The sequence below is a fragment of the Belonocnema kinseyi genome, chromosome 6 (genome assembly GCF_010883055.1).
Source record: "Belonocnema kinseyi isolate 2016_QV_RU_SX_M_011 chromosome 6, B_treatae_v1, whole genome shotgun sequence".
NCBI lineage: Eukaryota > Metazoa > Arthropoda > Insecta > Hymenoptera > Cynipidae > Belonocnema > Belonocnema kinseyi.
This window is the reverse complement of record NC_046662.1, coordinates 16451520-16470308: the sequence shown is the minus strand read 5'-3', so window position 1 is coordinate 16470308 and position 18789 is coordinate 16451520. Positions and strand designations below refer to the sequence as shown.

At 22.0% G+C, this 18789-nt stretch overlaps 1 protein-coding gene across 1 annotated transcript in view; it reads left to right on the top strand.

Annotated features, from left to right (window-relative positions):
* The first annotated feature begins 1819 nt into the window (after positions 1–1819).
* Positions 1820–18789, top strand: part of LOC117174451 (putative neutral sphingomyelinase) — a 31253-nt gene continuing 14283 nt past the window's right edge. Inside the window, exons 1-3 of the mRNA XM_033363592.1 lie at positions 1820–1969; positions 6164–6337; positions 11643–11826. Of these exons, the coding sequence (XP_033219483.1) occupies positions 1926–1969; positions 6164–6337; positions 11643–11826 (402 nt within the window). The 5' untranslated portion in view covers positions 1820–1925. The remainder of the gene's footprint in view (positions 1970–6163; positions 6338–11642; positions 11827–18789) is intronic.

Sequence of the window (18789 nt, the reverse complement as noted above, 5' to 3'; positions counted from 1 at the left end):
ATAAATTTTTCTAGGCTGAAAATTCATCGTTTTAATTAAAAATTCAACTATTTGGTTAAAATTCTGTCTTTTTTTTGGTTGAAGATTCATCATTTTAATTGGATGTACAATTTCTTGGTTGAAAATTTACCTATTTTGTTTAAAATTAATTATTTATTTATTAAAAATTAAATATTTTAAGAGAAAAATATAGTACAATTCCATTTTTCGTTAAAAATTGATTTTTTTTCTTGAAACTTAATGTAATTTGGTGAAACTTTGTCTTTTATAGTAGAAATTATTATTCTTATTTGAAAATTGATCTTTTCGAAATTTTTAATTAAATTAATTTTCAAGTGGGGAAAATAAAAATCCAAGATGTTTGCAAGCCCAGGTACAAGCAATAATACCAATTACATTTGAAAAAATGAAATATTTCAATTATCAGTTGACAAAATTAATTTGTAACAACAATATTACTCTTAATAGGATCGCTAGGTCTATAAACAAAAAGAGAGCACCAAAAGAGATGATTTTTTAACAAAATACACGAATTTTCATCTAGAAAAAATAAATTTTCACCAAAAAATGGAATATTGTTAAATTTTCATTAAAAAATTAATTTTAACAAAAAACAACTAATTTTAAAACAAAGAGATTAATTTTTAAATAAAAAAGATCAATTTCAACAAAAATGTAACATTTGAGAATTCAACAAAAACTTCATTTTCATTTTAAACCAAAATAGTTGAATTCATCCAAAAAGACAAATTTTTCACAAATTAGTTAAATTTCAAATTTGAATTGAATTTTCAATTGAAAAAAAGATAAAATTTCTACAGAAGAGATTATTTTGTACCAAAATAATGACTTTTTTAAAGACAATAGTTAAATTTTGAACTAAAAAGATAAACTTTGAATAAAAAAATTTCATTTGTAATAAATTTGTTCAAATTACAACCAAGTATAGTTTAATTTTCAATGCAAGACAGCTGTAATTTCATCAAAAAGATTAATTTTGTACCAAAAAGATGAATTTCTTACCAAAGAGATTAATTAGAACCAAAAAAGGCGAATTTAAAACAAAATGCGTGAATTTTCAACTAAAAAATATAAATTAATGATAAACGAAAAATGTTATATTTGATAATCTGAAAAAATTTGAATTTCAATCTCAAACAGTTGAATTCAATAAAAAAGACCAATTTTTCAATAAAATAGTTAAATATACAATCAGAGATCAAAAAGCCATGAAATTGAATTTTTAAACAAGTTTTTCAACTTTTAACCAAGTAGTTAAATTTTCAACTTAATTAACTTAATTCAACTTAATTTCAATTTAATCATTAAATCGATTGAACAAGTTTGTACAAATTTTATTATTAAATTAAATTTCGTTTTTTCCAAGTTATAAAAAATATTAATTTTGTTCCATGCAGTTCGTAACTAAATTCTGGTAAAATTGAAATATTTGACGGAATTCAAACATAAATTTTTTTTATTGAATTTAAATTTGCCTAATATTTGAGATCAAACCCTTATTAAATGACCACCAAATAATGACGTATATATTAAAAAAATTTTTTTGTAGTTAGGTTTGGTGGTTGGGGTATCGTCTGCAGGATATACGATCATTCGAATCGTGTCCCCAATTCAGAGAACTAGGGATTAAGATGCATTTTTTGGATGCATTTTCCAATCTTTATTTATCATAAATATTAAATCTGAATATTTATATAATTCAAAACTAGCGCGCTAACAGTCACTAATCGGGTTGTCGGTGCGACGCACGCGCAATTTAAAAAGTTCCCAAGATTGGGGACACTTCAGTGGTGGTGTCTGGTGATGACAGGTGATGCCTTTTTTGGCTTAAAACTTTCAAAGTATCTTATGTTTTTTTGACGTTAATATTTTCATTAGGTAGTAATAATTTACAATTTATAATCATGTCTGAAGAAGCAACGTTAAAGGTTTTAACACTGAACTGCTGGTAAGTTACAATTATAGGTTATGTTATGTGCGAATATTCCATGTTTGTTAATCTTTTGTGATATCCTCATTGTTTACTGTGTCAACATAATTGATTTAAAAGAGATAACAAATTTTATTTAATGTTCTACAAAACGTTATCTTCAGACGAATATGTGTTTTAAAGCTTAAAAATATAGGCAAATATTTTAAAGTTTTTAAATATTTTTAATCTTCAGAAAAGTATTCTAAATTTCTTTTAAACTGAATCGAATTATTCATTAAATTTTGAATATTAAAAAATTTTAAAAGTGACTTCAAAATCTTACACATTTTTTTTTCGAAATTTTAAATTTATCCGAAATTGTTAAATTACCAATACGGGGAAATTCCCGAATTATGAAATTCCCTAATCTAAGCATTTCAAAAACTCAAATAATGAAATATAATGAATCAAAATAATAAAGTACTTTTATTTGACGACAATATTTTTTATTTTATTATTTATTTATTATTTAAACAATTGTCTAATTGTTTAGATTCAGGATTTTTCAAATTAGGTAATATTATAAACCGTGAGAAATTTTATTATTGAGCATTTTCCAATTTGGGACAATTGTCGACAATTTTTATTATTTCGGGAATTTTCTGTTTCGATTTTCCCTTTCGGTAATTTAACAGTGTCCAGAATTCTATTTTTCTGGATTTTTCAGTTGTCTCATTTTTAGAAATCGTCCAATTTTTTGCAATCTTTTTAACTTTTCTTTAGAAATTAATTTTTCAAAATAAATAATTAGTTATACTTAACCCCAGGAATCTTAAGAAAATTTATTTATTATCTTGAAATTCCTTAAAAAGCTCTAAAACATATTTTAAAATTAATCGCATTTTTTAATACAAAAAAATGTTACAAACTTTTAAAAATTGCAAAAATCTATGCATAATTTAAGAAATTTCCTTCGAATCTTCCAGATTCTTTTTTAACAATTTGGTAAAATTTTTTTATTATTTTGAAATCATTTTAAGTTGTCTTTAAAAATTAATTTTTCGAAAAAAAAATTATTCAAAACTTTCCCAAGAATCTTAAGAAAATTTGCTTATTATTTTAAAACGTTTCTACTTACTTAAAAAGCTTCAAAACATATTTTTAAATTAAATAAAATGCTACAAAATTTTAAAAATTGCTTTCAAATCTTGGAGATTCTTTTTCAATGATATTTTTAATCTTTTGAACTGTTACAAATTTTAAAAAAATATTCTCTACAAATTAATTATTTAACATAAAAAAAATCGTTACAAATTTTCACAGGATTGTTACCAACTTTTTTGTTTTCTTATTTTGAAACCTTTTTAAAATCTTTAAAAAGCCTCAATATTTCATTTTGAAATCTTCAAAAATATATATTTTGTTTATATTTTTTAAAAACCTCTAAATTTTGTTTAACGCTTTTAAAAATTTTTCAATCTTTTTTTATTACTTTGAAATCCTTAAAAATCTTTAAAAAGATTAAAAATTTTATTTCAAAATCTTCAAAAATGTATATTTTTTTGAAACTTACAAAAAAATTTTTTTAATTAATTTTGCTATTTTTTTCAACATTTAAATATCTTTTAAAGTGATTCAAATTTTGCATAAATCCTGTAAATTTGGAGAAATTTCACTAAGATCTTGCAGATTTTCTTTTGAAAATTGTTTAAATCTTTTTCAATTTTCTCTAATATTATTTTTGATGATAAAAAGTCATTAAAAATTTTCCTAGGTACCTCAAGAATTTTTTTATTCTCTTCCATACACGAATTTTTTCTAAAACTTTGCGATATTTTAAAATTAAAAAATAGTGTGTTTAAAATCTTCTGCATTCTATTTCATATTTTTAGAAAATCATTCGAAATTGTCCTAGGAATCTTAACAAAATATTTTCTATTACCTTGAAACATTTCAAAATCCTAAAAAGTTTCACAATTTCATTTTTAAATCTTAAAAAATCTTTTCCAGTTTGAAATTATGTTTAAAATTGTTCCTTTACTTTTATATCTTTTAAGATTATTCGCACTTTTTCAAAAATTAAAAAAAAAATTGCTTTAAAATCTTTTGTAATATTTTCTGAAAATTAATTGTTCAATACAAAAAATCATTTTATTTTTTCATACAAATGTTGAGAAAATTTTTTGTCCTGTTGGAACATTTTTAAATTCTTAAAAAGCTTTTAATTTTTTTTTTTTAATCTGCAAGAATCTTTAAAAAACTTCAATTTATCATTATTCGTTATCCAGAGTGGGCGCTGGACCGAGAAACCGGGAATTTTTTGAGACCGGGAAATGACAGTGATTTTTTTTTTACCGGGAATTTTACAAATTTGTAGAAGAAACATTTGTCCACGTTCGATTTCAACAGTTTAAAAAAAATTAGTTGAATTTTTATGTTTTTCAATTATTCTACTATTTAGCTTGCAATGCGTAATTAAAAATTTGTTTACTTAAATGATTTTCTATTTAAAATTTTTATTTCTAAGCTTACATTTTTAATTTAAAGAATTTTAAAATGCTTTATTAAAGACTTGAACAAATAAAAAATAAAAGTCTTTGATGTTGAAAATTTTGGACAAAAAACATTTTTATTTAAGAAATAACTAATTTTTTAAAAATTTATCTGTACTTTAAGTAATGAAAAGTGAACAAAAATGATTTGACAACAAAATTTTAAATCCGTTACAAATTTAAGAATTTTTAGATTTTAACGTTAAAACCTAAACTGTTTTAATTTGAAAGGCTTAGTCAATTAAAGGATTTTACTTAATTAAAAATATTGTTTCAGTCTAAAATATTCAATTTTTAACCCACTCAATTTGAAACATTTTATTAAAAAAAAGATTAATTACTGAATATTTAGCAATATTTGAATTTTTATTTAAGACAAGTAAATTGAAACCAAATATTTAAAAGTAAAGAATCTTTAACTGAATTGTTCAACATAGAAAGCCTGGAAACGTAAAAATTTCGAAGAGCCTTTAAACTTTGAACTTTATAATTTTAATGGTTGTATTTGAAAAATGCTTAATTTGTGAGTGACATTTCTAAATTTTGATGTATAATTTACAAATGCACATTTTTAGAAAAAATTGAGTAATTTTAAGAGATATTGAGGATTTTTAAAAGATAAAAAATTATTATGCAACTTTAAGAAAGTTTTCTTAAAATCTTCTAGAACCTTTTTTTAAAATTTTGTTTCAATACTTGAAAAACTTTTTAAATATTCTCTTAAAATAGTTTTTCAAAATGAAAAGTTATTTTTAATTTTCCTATGAATCGTAAGAAAATGTTTTTATTCTTTCGAACCATTTCCAATTCTTGAACAGGATCTAATCTTCTCTTTAAAATCTACGAAAATCTATATTTTGTTTTATATCAGGCTACCATTTCAAGTTTTACATTAAGCTTGAATCTTTTCAAAACTTCTTCATATCTCTTAAAATTACTCAAATTTCGTCTACGAATAATAAATGTTCAATTGTTATTTATACATCCAAATTGTAAAGAAATTTGATAAAATTTGCAGGATTTTTGAAAATTGTAGAAAAAAATCAATTCATTTTTCACAGATATTTATTTAGAAGTTCTGAAAAAATTTCCAAAATAATTTTAAATTTAAAACAACTTCTAGATTTCTCGAGATTTTGAAATAAAATTTTGAAGCTTTCCAAGGCTGTTTAAACTAATTAAAAAGAAAAAAAATGAATTTCTAATTTAAGAAGTGTTCAGTTGAAAAATGTACAATTTTTCAATATTTAATGTTTCTCGCTTAAAATTCTTTAAAATTATATAATTTTGAATATTTCAAACTTCATTGACTGATTTTTTAATTTAGAGTATTAAAAATGATAACGTGGATTTTTGTTTTTTTTTTTATTTTGAAAAATGTTATTACCTTCAATTTTATACGCGTAAATTATTGAGCATTTGAATACAACATTTTTCAAATTAAAATTTTAAAATTTCAATTTTAAAAGTTCAAAATTTAACAGTTCACTTTGAGTGCTTTCATTTGCAGCTCAGTTTTTATTACCTCAAATGGAAATTTTTTTAGCTCAGGATTCCATTTTTTAAATTTCATTGACCGTAAAAAATGTTTGGGAAACGGGAATTTATTTTTTCGATTAAAATGGCCACCCTGTTATAAAAATCTTCCAAAATACATATTTTGTTTCAAATTTTTCAGGGGCATTCCTTACATATCAAAAAATAGAATTGCTCGAATGAATGCGATTGTGGATAAGCTCATCACAGGAGATTTTGATCTCGTTTGTCTGCAAGAAATTTGGTCAGTCGAGGACTTTAGAATGATGAAATCAAAAACTCAAGAGAAACTTCCTCATACACATTATTTTTACAGGTGAAACTCGCATTCAAATTTCTAATCCTATAACTGGCAGTAAATTTCCGTCTCTGAATTTTTATTCCCTAACAATAAAAATATTAACAATTTAAAAATCCATTATTAAAACAATTGTAATATTAAGTTTTCAACATTTTTGAAACAATAATTAATAATTTTGAATTGAAAATGTTCTAATTCAAAATATTTTAGATTAGGTAAGATTTTGAAAAAAGACAATATTTTGAATGCAAATGAAATTAATTCAACTTGTATAATTTCTAAATAAAAGCGTCAAAATCGGAAAATTTTATTATAAATGATTTAAATCATTTCAGATTAAAATTTCAAAAGTAGGAAAATTTCAAAACGTACAAAATTTATTATTTTCAGATTAGAATTTTTAAGACTGGATCATTTAAAATTCAAAGGAATGAAAAATACATTATTTTTTATTAAAATCGATTAACATTTAATAATCTAAAATTTAAAACTTGAATTGTAATTTGGAAATTGAAAACTAAATAAATATTTCAAAATTTTCAAAGTTAAAGCTGCTGAAAGTCTAGAATTTTAAATTATTGATATAATTAAAATTATGAACCTTTCAGATTGAATTATTCTGAAAAAAATGTTTTAAAAAAGTAATTTAAAAAGGGAAACATTTATAATGAAAAAACTTCCACTTCAGAACTTTGAAACTTAAACGAATCCGAATTTCTTTCAGAATTTTGAAAAAAGTGTTGTTTTTTTCTTTTGCTTTAGACTTAATATTTATTAATTAATCTTAAAAATTTCCATTCAAATATTTTAAAATCTTAAATGATTAATTAAAAAAAATTTATAACTAAATATCGGACAGTTTTAAGATATTACATTGAAAATCCAAAAAAAGAATAAAAAACAAGAACGCTGTATATGATTTTATGTTTAAAGTTGCACAATTTTAAGCTTTTCAATTCGATTTTTTTTATATTGCGAAATGTTTGATATTTTGGAACTTCAAATTAAATTGAATTCAATTTTTATTGTTTGGTTCTAAATATTTTTATAAATTGACTAGTTCAACTTTTAAATAAAAAATGGAATTTTCAACGAAATAGTTCGATTTTTAACGAAAGAAATTAATTTTTAAAAAAAGATTAATTTTTAATCACATTGTTAAATTTTCAACTAAAAATGTTTAATTTTCAACAAAAAAATAGTTTTTCAACAAAATTTTTAATGTTTCAAATAAAAGAAAATTATAAAGAAAGTAGATAATTTTCAAACATGATGAATAATTTTTACTAAAAAAGATCGATTTTCAACTGAAAAGGATAAATTAAAAAAAAAAATCCAACAAAATTGTTAAATTTTCAGCCTTAAAAATTAATATTAGAACTGAAAAAAAGTATTTAACTAAAAAAGGAGTAGTTATATTTTCAGATAAAAAATTTAATTTTCGACGGAAGAAATGTATTTTTAACTGAAAAATATAAAGTTTTAAAAAAAATGAAACAGTTAAACTCTAAATTCAAAAAATCAATTTTGATGAACAAAAAAAAAACAGTCGAATTTAGAATAGAATAATTAAATTTTAAACAAAGAAGTCAATGCAAAAACAACAATAATATTCTACCAAAAAGATACATTTTTAACCTTATAGTTAAATTTTCAATTAAATAAGACATTTTTTAACGAAATAAAGGAACAGATAAAGTTATCTAGAAAAGAGGAAATTTAAAAAAAAATTAATTTGCAACAAAAAAAGAATTGCCCCAAAAAATGGGTGAATTTTCAGAATGCTATTGTAAGCAACAGTAAAGTCAATTTTTCAAAAAATTCAATTTTTATTAAAGAAATGAATTTTAAATAAAAAAGACAAATTTAAACAAATGGAATAGTTCAATACTCATTGAAAATTAATGTATAACAAAAAACAGAAGGATTTTGAACAAAATTGTTATAGATGGAACCATTTTGAAGCAAGAAGAATAATATTTTACCGAAAAAGACGAATTTCCAAAAAATACATGAATTTTCAACCAGATAGTTGAATTTGTCAACTGAAAAAGATAATTTTTCAGCCGGAAATATAATAGTTCAATTATTATTTTTAATAAAAACATCATGAATTTCTACCAAAAATATCAATTTGCAAACAAGAAGAAAAATTTTCTACAAAAAAGACACAAAAAAAGAAGAATTTTCAACCAAAGAAATGAATTTTAAACTAGAAACGATGAATTTTCAAGCAAAAACAAAATAATTACAAATAAAATTTTTAAATCTTCAAATTTAGAAATAAATTTTAATCTAAAAAGAATAAATATTCACCGAAAAATGGAATGGTTAAATTGTCGGATAAAAAAGTGAATTTTCAACAAAACAGTTTAATTTTTAACCAAAAAATCAATTTGCCAACATAAATAATAATATTCTTCCAAAAAATACTAATTTTCAACAAAATACATGAATTTTCAACCACAGAGTTGAATTTTAAACTAAAAAGGATACATTTTAAAGAAATAATGGAACAGTTACATTTTCAGTTTAAAAAAATCAATATTCAATACAAGATTTTTAAGTTTAAAAATAAAAAAATATCAATAAATTTGTTGAATTTTTATCAGAAAAGTTAATTTTCAACCAAAGGGAAAAAATTTCAACCAAAAAAGATGCATTTTCAATAAAAAATGTAATACTAGACGTTTCACACTAAAAAAAGATTGAATTCAACCAAAAATAGTTGGACTTTTTATTTGTTTTAATTAATAATTCACTTCTCATTTACGGGGAACAGCGAGACATTTTTTTTTTTTTAAATGAACATTAAAATTCTTTGAGTTCTAATGTTATGTTTTCGACTAGTGAAGTGAAATTGTTTTTTTTCGCTAGTATGATGATTGAAAATTGAACATTTTTATTGGAAATTGCTTTCATGTTTAATTGAAAATTTTTCGTTTTTAATTGAAAATTCATTTTCGTAGGTTGAAAATTGGTTTCTTTGTTTGTTTTTCTTTGGTTCAAACTTAATTTTTTCAACTGAAAATTTTAAGTATAAACTACAATTTTTAGTTAAAAAGTGTTTTTTTTTTAGATGAGAGTTCGTCTTTTTGGTAGAAAATTTCTATTGTTTGAAAATAAATATTTTTCATGAAAATCAATTACGTTTTTGATAAAAATGCAACTATTTTCTTAAAATATGTTTTTTTTTTTGTTTAAAATAATATTTTTTGAACTAAAAATTAAACTCTTCCATTTCTGGTTAAAAAGTTATCTTCTGTAGTTAACAAATTCAAATATCTGGTTAAAAATTCATGTATTTTTTGGAAATTCTTTTTAAAAAAATATTTTTTTTAGTGAAAATGTTACTATTATATTCATGGATGAAAATTCACCTATTGTATGGAAAATTGTTTTTTTTTTTATGCAAATTACTTTTTTGAAATTTCGTCTTTTAGAAAACTATTTTAAAATATCTTTCCTTGCTTGAAAATACATTGTTTTTTAGTTGAAATTTCGTTTTTCCAGTCTTTTTTTATTAGTTTTTTTTACTGAAAATCTAAGAATTCCATTTTTTGTCTGGAATTTATCTTTTTTAGTTGAAACTTCAACTATAAGCTTAAAATTTTATCTTTTTGATTTTAATAGAAAATTATTCTTGTTGTTTGAAAATTCATCTATTTAGATTAAAAATTCTTTTTTTTTCTTTATAATTTATCTGTTTTGTTGAAAATTCGATTGTTTTTTTTTGTAAAAAAAATTTTTTTTTAAATTGAAAATCTAAATATGTTATTTTTGGTTGAAAATTGATATTTTCTAGTTAAAAATTTATGTATTTTCTTATTGAAAATTCAACGATTTTGTTGAAAATTTACTTGTTCTTTTTTTCTTGAAGAGTGACCGTTTTCAGTTAAAAGTTCATGTTTTTTAATATTAATTTATTCTTCTCATTTGAAAATGCATATGTTTTGGTAAAGATTAAGCATTCCATTTTCCGTTAAAAATTGATCTATTTTGTTGAAAATTCGTTTTCTGTTGTTTTAAAATTTATTTTAAAAATTTTGAATTTTTGTTTTCAGTAGAAAAATATTGGTTTTAAAATTATATTATTTGTTTGTAAATTCATTTTTATTCTCGAAAATTTAAATATTTTGTTAAAACTTTGTTTTTTTGCGTAAGAATTGTTTTTTTAACTGAAAATGTAACTATTCAATTTTTCATTTTAACTTTCTATTTAAATATGTTTAATTTGAAAGTGAAATTGTTAAGTTTTGACGTATAAATGACTATTGAACACTTATTATTTGTAGAAAAAGTTTCAGTAATTTTAAGAGATATTTAGAAGTTTTTAAAAGATTCAAAGTTAATTTAAAACTTGAAATGATTACAAGTAATTTAAACGAAGTGTGTTCACATTTTTTTTTGAGAACTTCTAAATATATTTTAAAATTAATCAGGGTTTTCCTACAGTTTTGAGAAAATTCTGCAAATTAAGGAACAAAAATCCTTTGGTTTTAAATTAAATTTGAATCTTTTTAAAACTTCTAAATATCTCTTAAAATGACTCTAATTTTTTCTGCAAGTGATAAGTGTTCTATTGTTATTTATAAACTCAAATTTTCAGGATTTTCTTTTAATTTGCAGGATTTTCTAAAACTTGTAGAAAAAATGCAATAATTTTTAAAACATATTTAAAAGTTCCATCAAAAAATTTAAAAATGATTTTAAATTTCGAAAAATTTAAAAGCACTTTTAGATTTCTCAAGATTTTGAAATAAAATTTTAAAGCTTTTCAAGGATGCTTAAACCATTTAAAATTAAAATAATTTGACTTCTAATTTCAGAAATGTCAAAATATTTATTTACAAAAAATTATTTTTCAATTTTTAATATGTCTAGTTTAAAATTACTCAAAATAATATAATTTTTAAAATTATTAAAGAGTATTTCAAATGTTAACGTGGATTTATAATTTTGGAACTTAATCATTTGAATACACAATTTTCGAATTGAAAAATTTCGAAACTTCAATTTTAAAAGTTTTAAATTCAAGAGTTTCACTTTGAGTGTTTTCATTTGCACTTCAGTTTTTATTATTTCGAATGGAACAATTATTAAATTTAGTGTTCGATTTTTTAAATTTCATTGTTATATTTATTTCCAATAATTTCCTATTCCAACCTAATTTAAATAACTAAAATAATTATATTTCAAAGGCTTTACCATGATTATGTTTTGAAAACTTGTATTTGAAAATTTATTTTTTAATTCTGTGATAATTGAAAAGATTCTGATTTCATATTTTATAATTTTGAGTGTTTAATTTTGATTTCAGTGGTGTTTTGGGATCTGGAATTTGTATCCTCTCTCGATATCCAATTCTAGATGTAATGTTTCACAAATGGGCTCTCAATGGCTACGTACATAAAATCCACCATGGTGATTGGTTCGGTGGAAAAGGAGTCGGTCTTTGTAGACTCAAAGTACAAAATATCAACATTAATGTTTACGTTGCTCATGTAAGTACTTCACAAAATTTTATCTACCTAAATTTTTGTTCAAAGACTTTACAACATTTTCTCTATTGAAATTTTTATTTTTTTCCAACAAAAGACAACTTTTCCCCAAAATACGTGAATTTTCAATTAAAAAAAAAAAAAAAAAAAAAAAACATTTCAACCCAAGAGACGAATCTTCTACCAAAAAATAAATGTTTAACAAAATAGTTTGACTTTTAACAACGCAGTTATATTTTTAATGAAAAATTTAATGACAGATACTTCCACCAAAAACTTTATTTTTTACAAAATAGTTCAACTTTCAACCAAAATTGTAAAATTTTTAGTCAAATAATTAAATTTAAAAACCAAAAGAGATGAATTCGGAACTTTAAATATAATAGTAGACTTTTCAATAAAAAAGAAATAATTTTCAACAAAATAGGTGACTTTTGAACCAAAGATGAATTTTCAATCTTAAAGGACAAATTTTCTATTCAAAAAGATGAATGGTCAACGAAATAGTTGAATTTTCAAATAAATATATCAATTTTTATATCGAAAAGATTACATTAAGAAAAAAAAAGAATAGTAGATTTTTCATTTTAAAATAATTAACTTTCAACCAAAACAGATAACTTTTGTACCAAATATGATGTTTCAACGAAAAAAATGACTTTAATAAAATAGATGAATTCTGAACTTAAAATATAATAGTAGTTTTTAATTTAACATAATTAACTTTCAGCCAAATAAAACCACTTTTCTATCAAATATGAATTTTCAACAGAAAAATATAACTTTTTGATTAAATAGTTGAAATATCAATAAAATAATTAAATTTCCGAATAAAATAGATAAATTTTGAACCAAAAATGTAATAGTAGATTTTTTAACTAAAATTAATTAACTTTCCACCAAAAAATATGACTTTTGTACCTAAGATGAATTTTTAATCCAAAAAAGATGATTTTTTTAGTAAAATAGTTAGAATCGCTATAAAATAACGAAATTTTCAAAAAGAAAAAGATGAATTCTGGGCTAAAAATGTAATAATACTTTTTTTTAATAAAAAATAATGAACTTTTAACAATGAAAGATGACTTTTGTACCAAAATATGAATTGGCAATCCAAAAGGACGAATTTTGTATGCAAAAAGACGAATCAAATTTATATTTTAACAGTTAATCGTCAATATTCCGTAAAATACCATAATATTTTATTACGTACGGCAAAGTAGCCGGATTTGATTTAGTTTACTTTTAACCAAACTTTTTTGCTTCAGAATTAATCTTTTTTATTTAAATTTTGCTAAACATTTATTTTTTTGATTCCATTTTTCGTTCAAAACTTCTTTGTTAAACATTTATTTTATTGTTTGAAGATTGAACTATTTTCTTTAAGTTTAGTTTTTTCTTTAATAAACATTTTTTCATCTCAAAATTAGTATTTTCTCTAGAAAATCCGGCTTTTTGGCTTAAAAGTTCAAGCAATTGGTTGACATTTTTTTCTTTGTTGACTGAAAAATCTTTCTTGGTTGAAAATTCAGCTTTTTTTTTTAAATTAGTTTTTTTTTCCTAAATTCGTTTTCTTTGGTAAAAAACTAATTTTTTCGGTTGAAAATTAAACTTCTTGGTTGAAAATTTGAACTAATTCGTTAAAAAATCATTTTATTATGTGAAAATTCATCTCTTTGACTGATTTTTTTTTTCAATTGAAAATTTAACTATTCTATTTCCGTTTAAAACTTACACTATTTATTAGAAAATTTGTCTTTTTAATTTGAAAATTAAACTGTTTTGTTAAAAATTCTAATACTTAAGTTCATTTTTCTATTATTTTAGTAGAAAATTCAATTGTTTTGTTGGAAATTTGTAGCTCTTTTTTAATGAAAATTAATTTTTTACATTAATAATTGAACTATTGCATTTTGCATTGAAAATTGACCGTTTTTAGTTAACAATTGATATTTTTGGCTGGAAAATGCAACTTTTTTCTACTGAATTTGTTACAAATTTCATTTGAAACAGGGGATTTTTCACATGGAACGAGTTTTTTTTTAAAGAATTATAATTCGGATTTAGAAGAAAGGAGTTTAAAAAAATCCCTGTTTCAAGTCAGAATTCATAGCAATTTAAAAATTCCCTCTTCCAAATAAAAAACAAATAATAATGTACTTCAAGTAATTTTTAGAAGTTTTTCTGAATTAGAAGATAAACTTTGGTTGTATGTTTCGTTCCGAATTTATCTTTTTTTTTTAGTTAAAAATTCAACTACTTGTGATTAAAAGTTAAATACTTATGTTAAAAATTAATTTTTTTGTTTGAAGATTTATATATTTTTGAAAATATAACTACCTTGTTGAAAGTCATTTTTCTACTAATAATCTAACTATTCCAGTTGAAAATTTAAATATTTTTCTGAAAATCCGTTTATTTTTTATTTTTTCAGCATTCGATTTTTAATGGAAAATTCAACTATTCTATTTTTCGACTGAAAATCTGTCTTTTTTTTCGAATGAAAATTTGACTATTTGGTTGAAAATTGATAGTTTTTATTTAAAAACTAAACTTTTTTTTAAATTTTACTATTTTGTTGAAAGTTCGTCTTTTTTTTTAGAAAATTTATCAGTTTGGTTGGAAATTAATTTCTCCAACTGATAATTTAACTGTTACATTTTTTGTTAAAAATTGATCTTTATTAGTTGAAAATTTATCAATTTGTCTGAAATTTTCTATTAAATCGAAAATTAAAAATTAATCTATTTGTTTAAATATTCATTTTTTGACTAACAATTTAATTATCCAATTTTTGGTTGAAAAATGATCTATTTTAATTAAAAAATAATTGTTTCAGTTTTGGTTGACAATTTATCTTTTTTTATTCAAAATTAATTTTTTTGGTTGAAAATTCAACTATTTCAGTTGAAGATTAATTGTTTTAGTTGAAAACTCATCTCTTTTGTTTGAAATTCAACTATTCCAGTTGAAGATTCATCATTTTAGTGGAAAATTCATCAGTTGAAAATTATTATTTTTTAAACAAAATCACCCTGATTTGATTAAAAATTAATCTTTTTTTTTTTTTAATTCGAATTATTTTTGAGAAATTTCTTCTTTTTGGGTTGAAAATTTTACGGTTTGGTTAAAATATTTTTTCTGTTGACTAAAAGATCTTCCTTATTTGAAAATGCAATTTTTTTGTTGGAAATTCATCTTTTTGGTTTGGAATTCATTTGTTTTGTTAAAAATTCCGAAATTTTGGTAAAAAAACTAATCTTCTTGGTTGGAGATTGATCTTTTTGGCTAAAAGTTAAACTATATGTTAAAAAATATATTGAGTTTGTTTCAAATGCAATTATTTGTAGGGAAAATTCATACTTTTGGCTTGAAATTTCATCTTTTTGTAAAAATTTAATCTTTTCCAGTTAAAAATTTGACTGGCTGATTGTTAATTATTCGGTTTCGACTGATAATACAACTTTTTAAAAATAAATTCGTTCTTTTTGTTTAAATTCATCTGTTTTTTTTTATCTGAAATTAAAATAAGTTTTGGCCGAAATATTTTTTAGTTGAAAATTTAATTACATGGTTTAAAGTTGAAATCCTTTCACAAAAGTTCAATTTTTTAATTGAGGATTAATCTCTTTGGTTGAAAATTAATTTGTTTAAACTAATGATTTAATTATTCCACTTTTGGGCGAAAATTGAACTTTTTTCCAGTTAGAAATTCGACTATCTAGTTGAAAATGCATGTATTTTGTTGAAAATGCAATATATTTTGTCTAGAAATATTAGGAATAATTATTAGTTTTATTTAAAAGAATTTATTTCCCTATTATTCCTATATTTTCGTAAAAAATCGCCCTATTCCTCCTGTTTTGAGAGCTACAAATTTGTGTTGTGAAGTTTTTTATTAGCTAAGATTACAATAATTTAATTTATATTAATTTATTGTTCATAGCTGTTTGTAACTTAAAACTTAATTATTTCTTTTTTGGTTGAAAAATTATCTTTTTTTTAGTAAAAACTAATTTTTTGTTGTTAAAAAATGAACTATTTCAGTACAAGATTCAGTATTTTAGTTGAAAATTCATCAGTGAGGTTGAAAATTAATTTTATTAAAATAAAAATGTAACTATTCCTTTTTTGTTTTTTTTTTCTAAGATTCAACTATTAAGTTGAATATATATCTACTTTAATTTAAAATTAAAAAAATAAGTTAAAAATCATGTATTTTGATGAAAAATTGTGTTTTTGGTGGAAAATTAATATTTTGTTTTTAAAAAGTAATTTTATTGTATAAAAATGCAACTGTTTTGTTTGAAGATTCTTAAGTTTCATTTTTAAATTCATTTATTTTGCAATTTTTTGCACGGTTGTGTTAAATGATATTTATATTGAACGCCATGAATTAAAATAAATGTTTGTTCGTTTGAAATCTTATCTTTTTGAGTTAAAAATTCAATTATTTGGTTGAAATATTTTTCTTCTTGACTGAAACGTTTACATTCTTTGGGAATCATGTATTGTTAAAAATTTGTCTTTTTTGGTCTTTTTGTGTTCTTTTTTAGGCTTAAAGGTTAGACTATTTGGTTAAAATTTAATCTATTTTATTAAAATTACAATTACAATTAACACTTTGATTAAAATATTTTTCCCATTAACTGAAAGACCTTCCTTATTTGCAAATGCAATTTGTTTGTTGAAAATTCATCTTTTTGGTTTGGAATTCATCGGTTTTGTTAAAAATTCGTCATTTTTGGTTGAAAATTATTCTTATTGTTTGAAGATTTCTCTTTATGGTTGAAAATTCAACTAATTGTTAAGAAATGAATCAAATTTGTTTAAAACGCAATTATTTTGTTAAAAAATGCATCGTTTCGACTTGAAATTTCATCTCTTAATGACAATTTCATCTTTCTCAGTCGAAAATTCGACTGCCTGATTAATATTTATTCTGTTTCTGCTGATAATTGAACTATTTGTTTAAAAATTGGTTATTTTTGGTAAATTCAACTGTTTTTATATCGAAAATTAAAATAAGTTTTAGATGACAATAATTTAATTTATATTCATTGTTGAACATTGATTGTTTTAACTTAAAATTTACTTTTTTCTTTTTTGGTTGACAATTTATCTTTTTTCAGTAAAAATTAACTTTTTCTGTTAAAAATTTAACTATTTCATTTGAAGATTCATTGTTTCAGCTGAAAACTCATCTTTTTGGTTTTTAACTAAACTATTCTAGTTCAGGATTCATTATTTTAGTTGAAAATTAATTTTATTAAATGAAAATGTAACTATTCCATTTTGTATTTTTTTCCAAGATTCAACTTTTCAGTGGAATATAAATCTACTTTAATTTAAAATTAAAAAATCAAGTTAAAAAATCATATAGTTTGTTGAAAAATTGTATTTTTGCTGGAAAATCAATCTTTTATTTGAAAATTCATTTATTTTGAAATTGTTTGCACAGTTGTGTTAAATAATGTTTGTAATAAACGCCATGAATTAAAATAAATGTTTGTTTTATTCAAAACCAATGTTTGGGAATCATGTATTGTTAAAAATTTTTCTTTTTTGGTCTTTTTTTTGTTTATCATTTGGCTTAAAAGTTAGATTATTTGGTTAAAAATTCATTTATTTTGTTAAAATTACAATTGCAATTATTTTGTGGGAAAATCATCCTTCTGGATTGAAAATTTAACGCTTTTTTTAAAATATTTGTTCCATTGACTGAAAAATCTTCCTTATTTGAAAAGCCAATTTGTTTGTTGAAAATTCATCTTTTTGGGCTCAAATTTCATCTCTTGGTAAGAATTTCATCTTTTTCAGTTAAAAATTCGACGTCTGGTTGATAATTATTCTGTTTTGGCTGACAATTTAACTATTCTGTTAAAAATGTGTTATTTTTGGTTAAACTAAACTGTTTTTTTAAATCTAAAATTAAAGTAAATTTTGACTGAAACATTAAAGGACCCCGCACCAAATGTACAGTAAAATGGCCACCGGTGAAAAATTCTAAAAAAATATTTTTTTTGCATTTTCGAACCTGCAATGCAATAATTCGAAGGAAAAAAGTAAGAAAAATGGACAGTTTTTTTACAAACAATTGTCAAAGTTTCAATTTTTACATGTATTTTAACAGAAAAATGCTGATTTTCGGGAAAAGTTTTTTTTCTCCTAAACTAATAGTTGAATTTGGTTTCAACTTGCACATTTTTACTATCATTCCTACCAAAACGAAAGGTTCATATCCAAGATCTAGAAAGATAAACGGTTTATGGGATATACACCATGATATAAGGGTGTTTTCTTACCTCAAACACCCAAGTATGGAAATTATCATTTCTTAGTAACTAAAGTCACTAGGTATTTTTTATTCAATTACTAGGGTATGAAATAACTTTCAGATAAGTAGAGGAAGTGTGCATGTCAAGGGGTTGTGTAACCATCCCTTATTTAGAGAAGCAGAGAAATTAACTTTTCGTGAGGAATAAATCACCAAAGATCAGGCTTATAAAATCACATTAAAACATATACAAGTAGCCTTATTTATCAGGATTTTCAGTAGAATTTATTTTCAAGGTCATTTAATCATCCCCTAATTATTGAACCAAGGAAATCGCAATTTAAACGGGATAAAGTAACAGAGATTTTTTATTATAACATTGATGAACAGAATCACTTTAAAATATATAGAGGTAGCATTTTTTATTAGGATTTGCATTACAATTTATTTCTAGGGTCTTTTAATCATCCCCTGATTATTAAATCAAGGAAATCGTTTTTTTAAAAGGGTTAAAGTACCAAAGATTTTTTATTATAACACTGATGAACAGAATCACCTTAAAATATATACAGGTAGGGTTTTTTTAACAGAATTTCCATAAGAATTTATTTTCAGGGTCGCCTAATCACTCCCTATTTATAAAAACCCAAGGAAATCGATAATTTAAACGGGATAAAGTACCAAAGATT